This window comes from Nothoprocta perdicaria, unplaced genomic scaffold (assembly GCF_003342845.1).
Source record: "Nothoprocta perdicaria isolate Ctin4 unplaced genomic scaffold, notPer1 scaffold_191, whole genome shotgun sequence".
In the NCBI taxonomy this organism is placed as follows: Eukaryota; Metazoa; Chordata; class Aves; order Tinamiformes; family Tinamidae; genus Nothoprocta; species Nothoprocta perdicaria.
This window is the reverse complement of record NW_020455105.1, coordinates 1073412-1082238: the sequence shown is the minus strand read 5'-3', so window position 1 is coordinate 1082238 and position 8827 is coordinate 1073412. Positions and strand designations below refer to the sequence as shown.

Below are 8827 nucleotides of genomic sequence, written 5' to 3'. Positions count from 1 at the left end.
TTTTTTTCTTCACCTCTTCTCTTCCTTCTGCTCTCTGCCGCTGCTTCCCCCCAGGCTGTGAGTGTTGATGGGCGCTTAAACTGAGACCCAGGCATTTTCAGTTGCAGTCGGGTGGCGCGGCACAGCAAGCATGCCCGAGCCGAGCAACGACTACCGAGTGGTCGTGTTCGGAGCGGCCGGCGTCGGCAAGAGCTCCCTGGTGCTCCGCTTCGTCAGGGGCACCTTCCGGGAGGCCTACGTGCCCACGGTGGAAGACACCTACCAGCAGGTGATCGGCTGTGACACGAGCGTGTGCACCCTGCACGTCACCGACACCGCGGGCAGCCACCAGTTCCCCGCCATGCGGAGGCTCTCCATTTCCAAGGGACACGCCTTCATCCTGGTGTACTCCGTCACCAGCAGGCAGTCCATGGAAGAGCTGCAGCCCATCTACGAGCAGATATGTCAGATTAAGGGGGACATCCGAAAAACCCCCATCATGCTGGTCGGTAACAAAAGCGACGAGAGCCAGCGGGAGCTGGATGCCCTTGAAGGGGAAGCCTTAGCCGGCAAGTGGAAGTGCTCCTTCATGGAGACCTCGGCCAAAATGAACTACAACGTCCAGGAGCTTTTCCAGGAGCTCCTGAACCTYGAGAAGAGAAGAACTCTCAGTCTCCAGGTGGATGGAAAGAAGTGCAAGCAGCAGCAGAAGAAGGACAAGCTCAGCGGGCAGTGCTCCGTTATGTGACGGGCTTTGTGATTCGTGAGGCCGCGTGGCGCGGCGGGAGCGTGGGCTGCACGTGTGCCGGCGSCTTGCGAGGAACCCGGGGCTTACAGGGATGTCCCCTTCCTGGGGAGCATCGGTTGGGTCGCTCTGCGCTGGTTTTGGAGAGAATGGCTTTTTGCATGGTGTCTTATTGCTTTTGAAATAAGCATTCAGTGTTAGTCATKACATGTGATTACAAGTTCTTAAGGCAAGAACTTGACAGAAGAGAACAATCTTGGTGTTATTATCTTAGTTATCTTTATTTTTGTGAATACCTGCTAGTTTTTAAGTATCTTCAGATTGTGTTACCCTGGAAAAAATCGCGTTACTTATTTGTATATGTTCAAATTTGTTGAGAAATATATTGGCAAGAGCAAATCTTCAGCAATGCTGGCTATCTGCACTGCAAATGAGCATAAATGTGACTCTTTAGGCACTTGCATTTTGGGGGAAAATTGTCTAGTCTACCAAATGCATATAATTTTTTTTTTTCTCCATGGTAGAAGTTAAGGTTTCCTGTATGCATTACACAGCTCCTGATATCTCTGCAGTTCCGTGGATGATTAAAGCTCTCCTTGCATGTGGTAATTGGGCTGTTTGCTCTTATTTCACCTGATCAACAAGTCACCTTTGCAATGCCCTTTGAGCTGGCCTTTGGTTCTCCTTTTAGCCTTTTCTCASCTCTATTCATTGGTGCCAGGGTCAGTCCTGTAAGGCTGATATCATCTTCAGGACTTGGTCMCTGCAGGTAAAGGAGACCTGGAGCTGAAGGAGCTCAGGTCTTCTTGTAGCCTGGATAGCAGATAGAAAAGGGCAGTTGTTTTTTTTTCCTTTTACACGTGAACCTTAATGGGGTTAATGTTCTGTGCTCTGTATGGCACACACCAGCCATGCTCCTAGAAGAGGTTTAAAAGGTAAATCAGCCTCCCTACCCAAATACAAGGGGTCTGTTAGTTCTGCTTGTAGTGTGTACCAAGGGAAGCTGCCCCCTTTGGAGCTGGAGCTTTCGTGCTTTTGGATTCAAGAACAAAGAAAAGCTCATTTATGATTTCAGAAACTCAAACATGTGCTGCCTGAATGCTCTATACAGACTGAAATACTCTGCATTTTTCTCTCCTGATTCATACTTAAAACTAGTTGTCAATGTAACGTACGGATTTGCCAGATTGATTCAAGGCGCTATTTCTGGTTTTTTGTTTGTTTTTCATGGGAGATGGTCTCCCACAGGTCCTGGAAGCTCCTGTGCCAGAGCTGTGTTGCTGTCCCGAGTTCTCTGCCGTGCTGTGCAACCGGTGTCGAGCCGGGCCGAGTCTGACCGGGATCCCYCGTGTTAACCCAGGGGAGCTCGGTCCCCGCAGCGCCAGGCAGATCCCTGGCTGCCCCGCCAAGGGAAACGTGCAGGGTCCGGGCTGGGAGCCGGGGAGGGTCCAGCAGGAGCGAGCGGGGCGCGGAGGGAGGTGTCGCCGTGGCGGGATGCGGGGCCTCCGGAGCGGCTCCGCCGCGAGCGGGAGCTGCTGYGGCTGCCTGTAGCGCCCCGCAAATGTGCGTTTAGTTGTGTGAGGCCAAGTCTGTAAAGCAGGGCTTCCGTATAAACTGAGCCAGCTGGGTTCTGTGTGTGCAATGCACTGTTCTTATAAGATGGAAAATGTGTTTTAATAGAACTGACTTCCATTTAGATGATGGCTATTAAAACTTCCACAGAAATCTAAATTAGAAGGGATTTCTAATCTGTATCTGTACAACATACCAGGGAACTTTCTCAGAATAACTAGCTGCTAGAAACGTAGTGTTGCTCTGGCTCTACTAGTGAATTGTTAAAAAACAATGGCAATGTTCCCCTTCGAAATTGGAGCTATTTCGCAAGCCTCGTGTTTGAGCCCATCTTCCCTGGGATCGAGACTGGGAAGGCTGCTGCACATGGACCCCGGTGTCACTCGGAGCTTGGTGCTGCTACAGCCGGCTCGCCTGGGCTCATGCTCCTATTCCGGAGTGATGATACAGCGCCGAGCTATGGAWGTCACAGAATAACTCATGGGAAAATATCTTTGTTTGGTTGTTTTTTAGAAATAATGAGTAAGGGTTTTGCTAAAACCAGACTAATTAGCATGCATCTGTTTCAGATGGCATTTGATGGAGGGGGGATAGTGATTAGGAGGCTTTTGATGACTTACGGGAATAACGGGCCTCCTTTAAAGATTCATGCTTTGTGGTATAAGGAGTGCAAGCCTGAGGTAAATAGTTTAGTCTTCCCCGAGTAAGTGCAATTTAAAAAAGAACAGATCTGTTTAAACGTTTCTGATGAAAGACATGTGGAAAGCTTGCCTGGGGCGGGGAGCGCGCAGGCTGGTGCTTCACGTAACGCGGCACAGCGTGGCCCTCGGCTGCTGCCTGCCAAGCGCGTGTGTGTTCAGGCGGCAGCGATGACGTGTTCTCGGCAGGGCTATTTATACATCCRTGAGCCCCGGTGCGGCGCGGGCGCCTGCCCTGACGTGGGGCTCGTATCCGGCGCCCGGGACCGCTGCGCTCCGTGCCTCACCTTGGCTGTTCTTGCCGTGTCTGCATTCATGCCGCTGGCGTCAAACCTGGATGTTTTTCAGAACTGCTCCTCATGCACTTAGATGCGGGGAGACAAGGTCAAGGAGGGAGCTCATACAGCTCATGCACTGCTATTAATGTCTCATAGCTTCTCTCCGGGATCAACAGGTGAATACAGCTGGCAGATTAAAAACAACATGAGAAAAAAAAAACAGTGCAAAGTCTAAATGAAGCGTGAGACCCGTGAGGACGTGAGTGCTGCGCGCAGGCTGCTGCCCCGGGACGCTCTGCCCATGTAGCTCGTTGCCCTTTATCTTGGAGCACCCGACACGGTTTGGCAGCTGAAGCTTCCACCAGATACGTGCGTACTCCTACCAGCAACTTAACCCTGTGTCTTTGGGATCCCCACCAGCGCAGTGGCAAGCCTTACTGCTTTAGCAAGGAATAGCAGAGGCGATGAGAGGACTTGAGCTGCCTTTTTGCTAATTCCTCTGCTTATTTGCTATATTTAGTGTAACTTACAGGTAGCCCAGGAGCCTTCTCCTCTTCACAGGTCATTTTTCTTTGGTCCTACAAGTGTAGACTAGCTGCCAAACTAAAACAACTGTTGCTCAGTGTTTGGGGACAAGAGGCAGGTCCTGCTTTGMCAGAGCTGGCAGCCCATGGCTATGTGGCTCTGAGTCCTCCTGGCTGTGTCTCCTGCCTTCCTAGGAGAGCCCAGACCTGCCACCAACCACGGACCTACAGGGGGTCCCAGGGCTGCTCCAAGCTGGGGGCAGAGCGGAGTTCTTGGAGCATTAATACAGCCTTTCCTAACATGTGCCTCAARCCTGCCCAAAGGTTGGCCTAAATTTTGCTATTAATGGGTTCCTTGCGTTCTACTGCCGTAAAGCTCATAAATAGCCCTCAGAAAGTTCTCACAGCAGTGCCCAAGCTCACCCCCGATGCCACGCCAGCCAATGCGCAGATTGGAGAGCGTCGCATTGGAAGTGTTTTTATGGGCACGGATAATAGCACTGCAGGCCCTCGGCTTGCTTGTTTGCTGGAGAAAAGCAAAGCGTTTGTGGCAGCGTTCATTTTAGAGGCGTGCCAAGCTTCCTCCTCGGCCGTCCAAGACCTTGAGCGTTTCTGCACTAGCGCTGCTCGTTCCCATGCAGCGCCCGTAGCCTGGCTTGAGGCAGCTCCCTCCCGAAACGCGGCCAGAGAAGCCGGAGTCGAGAGCAAATGCGAGCGAGGAGGCTGGCAAGAGCACTCTGCAAGCTGCAGAAGGGAACACGAGCGGTCGTGTGGGTGTCCACACACGTGAGCGTTTTAAAAATAAGGCAGCCGGGATATTGCTGCTTTGTTCTGATTCCCCTTCCCAGAGCAAAGCAAGCACATGACTGGTGTAACGGAGTGATCTGGAAAACTGGCAGTAGCTTCATTTGCCTGTTCTGTAGCTGCAAGGTACTTGGAGTGCTCTAGAGGAGTAAAAACCCATTTTAATCATCTCCTGCCATCATCTTCCACAATCTGCCTCCTGCCTCCTTCCACAACGAGCTGGCGAAAATGGGAAAGACTGTTTAAAACCAACCACAGTGCAGCAAGCCCCCTTCTAATACATACTGCTGAATGCTGGGCTAGCATTGCCTTGCCTAATAGTCTGAGCTGTCTGAGCTATACAGTTTGTAAGAAATTGGGTGCTGATCTAGAAAAATCAATGAATAGATAGTTGGTCCTCCAAGAAAGCAGCTGTGGACAGAGATAACTGCTATTGATGATGTAAGTAAAATGCTAATTCCGGAGCAAAGCACATGTTTATCCCTCACACTGCACAGGTAACGATGTGTTATGGCCACGGCCGTGAGCAGATCACCGTAGCTCCCGCTGCAGGCAGGAGGTGTTTCCCACGCCGTAAACGCTGCCGTGGTGCCGGCCCATGCCACAATGAAGCCCTTGTGCTCCCAGCATCAGCAGCCCGGGGGTCCCTGGACCCCTGCCCAGGCCACGGGCTCGTGGGGTGAGAGGTGGGACCGACTCAAAGGGCCTCAAGGCGGTTGCACCAGCCGAGACGAAGCAGCTGCCGCCTGCAGCGGTGTCGGTGCTACCTAGGAGAGGCTCAGAGGTCGTTTTTATGGCTCCGCAGCCATAAACACACAGAGCTTGTGCAGTAAAGAGCAGCCGCCGGCGTGCGGCGCAGCCGCAGGCTCCTGTGCCGAGTGCGGCAGAGGAGGGAGCTGTGTCCCAAATTCTCCTTGTGTTTAGACAAAGCTTTTCCAGGAGAAAAGAACATGAGTTTTATGAAATTCTCTGCCATATCCCGGTTTTCAGTTTCTATTCCTCATGGACAGGGCTGGGACTAAGCAATCCCTGGAAGATAAGAGCAGAGCGGGTGCATGTGGGAAACACGGGAAGCTCTGCAGAAGCTCCATGTTCCTGCCCACCAGGACTGCCGGCTGCACAGCGCTGTGAGGATCAGCAGAGATCCTGGAGATGTGGATCATGGCTGGTAATGCGCGTGATGGAGACAGGATTTTGGAGAGTGTTTCCTAGGACTTGCACCAGCCGCAGCACTGTGCCGTGCACGGGCACTGGCTTCCCCAGCCGGCCCCTGGGACCCTTAGCACCATGCCGGCAGAGCCGAGGGCCTTTCTCCTTCCTTGAGGAATGAGTATCATGCCCACGGAGGCCCCAGGCTTTGATTTGTGCCTGCAATGAAGGCCGGGGTTCGCCGCAGTCGCTGGCTGCTCCACAGTGTGCTTCCCCCACCAGCATCATCTCTCCCTGAGCAGAGGCGCCCGCTGGYGCGTTGGTGCAGGCAGAAAGGTCCGTGTGGGCTGCTCTTTCCTGAATTAGCTCCATTTTGCCCCTAGAGCCCCTTGTTCCTGCTCTGCACATAGCAAAAGCGTCTAATCCGCGGGTGGGAAGCGGGCAGATCGTGTTCAGGAAATCTCCTGGCAGGAGAGCGAGGGTGGAGAGCTTTGCTTTCTATAGCTCAGTGATTAATTGATGCTTTTCAGAATAAAAATATGTGAGGAAAGAGATGTGAATACTCCCCTCTTCTGTGCTCTGTCCGCCAGGTCAGGTGCGTACGCTGCCATTTTCCCCATTCCTGCATGTTTTTGTCCTCTCCATCCCATTATTAGCTAAAATCAGACACGGATGGACTTGGCGAAGGGCAGTGAATGAAGCTGCGAGTCCCTTTGCAGCCCTGTGACAGTTGTGCCACGTGCCAGCGCGCAAGGTAAGCTCCAGTGCCTCCCATTCTAACTTAAGAAAACCTGATAGATAAAGGACGTTTTTGTTATCTCATTGTTTTTCTGAGGCCTGACAGGCCAGAGAGCAGGGACAGTTGTTCCCTGCCGCGCGCAAATCGGCCTCTCCAGCACGACTCCCAGGGCTCCCCTATCCCTCCGTGCCAGCGCTTGGTGGGTGCTGGCCCCGGCTCCCCAGCGTGGTGGCCGGGCTCGGAGCCAGCTCACAGCCTGCCGGCCCTTTCCCGGAGTGCTTGGTGGTCCCAGAGGGATTCAGCCTGTGTCCCCAGGCAGTGCCGCAGCCGAGGAGACACCAGYACCGGCCATCCGCCCCCTGCACTGCCGCGCCACGCATGGCAAGCACTCACCTAAAGGAAAGTGCATTGTGTAATTTAAAGTATATCCAGCTATTTTATCAAATCGCAAATGCCGGGGGAAATACAGCAGGCTGCTTTTCTCTGCGTATGTTGTAGCAGGTTAATCAGTGGGAGGATTTGAGTTATGTGGAATCAGTGAACACTACAAGCCTGTGATGCAAGTTTTGGCCGCAGCGTTTCAGGTCTGCTGCCCGGTGCAGAGCTGCTCTCGTGATGCACATGATGTAAAAGAGCCCGTTTCTCCTGCGTGACGGGGGAACTCGCTGGGCACACACTCCTGTTGAAACTTCATCATCGGGGTCTAGGTCCTTGGGAAGCAGGTGGGCAGTAGCAAGAGCAAAAGCAGCAGCCTTTAATTCCTCCTCCTACACCACTGTAGCTGCCAGTTGTTCTTGCCTTCCCCCAACATTTCAAGCTGCTGTGGGGCCCAGAGGAACCTCCTGCATCACGGAGGGTCTGTGGTGCTTGCGTTGGGCTCCTAGCCTTGGACACCATCTCCCCATGACACCCTCCGACTGCCCGCACCTTTCCCCGCAGTTAAACCCTCGCCGTGTCTGTGCTCGGCTCAGCGTGGAGAGCAGGGCTGACGCTGCTCCTTGTTCCCCTGCCCTGCTCTCCTGCTCTTTCCCCAGCAGAATCTCCTCAGCATTCAACCAAACAAGCAGGATACTGATTTTCTTCTTTTGCTTTTTTGGTCATATTTCAGGCTTTGAACACCACCTGCCGCTGCAAGAGCAGGGGCACAGGAGGCGAAGTGCGAGCAGCAGTCCTGTTGCAGCAGGGAGGCCAGGTTCAAGMCGAGGGATCCTTCCCCCACGCCCAYAGCCTCCACCTAGCTCCAAGCAAGCAGAGGCAGCAAGTTTTCCAGCACGTCTTCTCTCTCCGTGGGCTTCCCCCTTCACCGACGCTTCATTGCTACGTTAGGAACGAAGAGCTGGGCCCCTCAGTGCGGGGGGCAAGCGGGTTACAAACGATGAGTGGAAAACGSTTCACAAAAGGTGTCAGTTTCAACAACCCCCCCCAATGCCAACTCCCCACCGCGGCACATGGAGACGTTTATTGTTTCGGGAGCCGAGGCGCGCCGGGCGGGCAGGCGCGGTCATGCCTGCGGCTGGGAGGCGGCCGGGCCCACGCGCGGCCTCCATGGCGAGTTGCCGCACGCCGCTCTCCCTCCTCCTCCAGAGCCCTATTGCGTAAAACCGTGCACAGAGCGGCAAAACTGCGGCCTTCAGCAGCCAYGGAATCACAGGATCACATTGAATGTGATGGTTGGGGTTGGAAGGGACCTCTAGGGATCCCCCAGTGCAGCCCCTGCTCCAGCAGGGACACCCAGAGCTCGGGGCACCCGGTCCCATCCAGGCGGGTTGGCAGATCTGCAGAGCAGGAGCCTCCGCAGCCTCCCTGGGCAGCCTGGGCCAGGGCTGGGCACCCTCACAGGGAAGAAGTTCCTCCTCACATGGAGATGGAGCTGCCTGGGCTTCAGCTTGGACCCACTGCCCCTGCTCCTGTCACTGGCCACCACTGAGAAGAGYTTGGCCCCTTCCTCYCTACATTCTCCCCTCAGGTATTTGTACATGTTGATCAGATCCCCCCTCAGCCTTCTCTTCTCCAGGCTGAACAGGCCCCGCTCGCTCATTCTCTCCTCATATGGTAGATGCTCCAGGCCCTTCATCATCTCCGTTGCTCTGTGCGGGCTCCTCTCTAGAAGCTCCACGTCCCTCTTGTCCTGGGGAGCCCAGAGCTGCCCCAATGCTCCAGGCTTGGCCTTTCGCTACTGATCTCCCTGCAGCCCTCGTGGGCTTTGGGATGGCCGAGCAGCCGAGATCTCATTGATCTCCGCAAAGGGAGGCACCAGGGTACACGCCACTCTGCTGGGTCTGACCAGCCCGGACGTTAACGCGTCTGCACTCTGAACRTTAAAGCTGTCCCTTTGGTTA

At 54.2% G+C, this 8827-nt stretch overlaps 1 protein-coding gene across 1 annotated transcript; it reads left to right on the top strand.

Annotated features, from left to right (window-relative positions):
• Positions 1–7: 7 nt before the first annotated feature.
• On the top strand, positions 8–1234 carry DIRAS3 (DIRAS family GTPase 3). The gene has a single exon (XM_026037155.1). It carries the CDS (start codon positions 131–133, stop codon positions 725–727), a length of 597 nt encoding a protein of 198 aa, XP_025892940.1. The 5' UTR covers positions 8–130; the 3' UTR covers positions 728–1234.
• The last annotated feature ends 7593 nt before the right edge of the window (positions 1235–8827 follow it).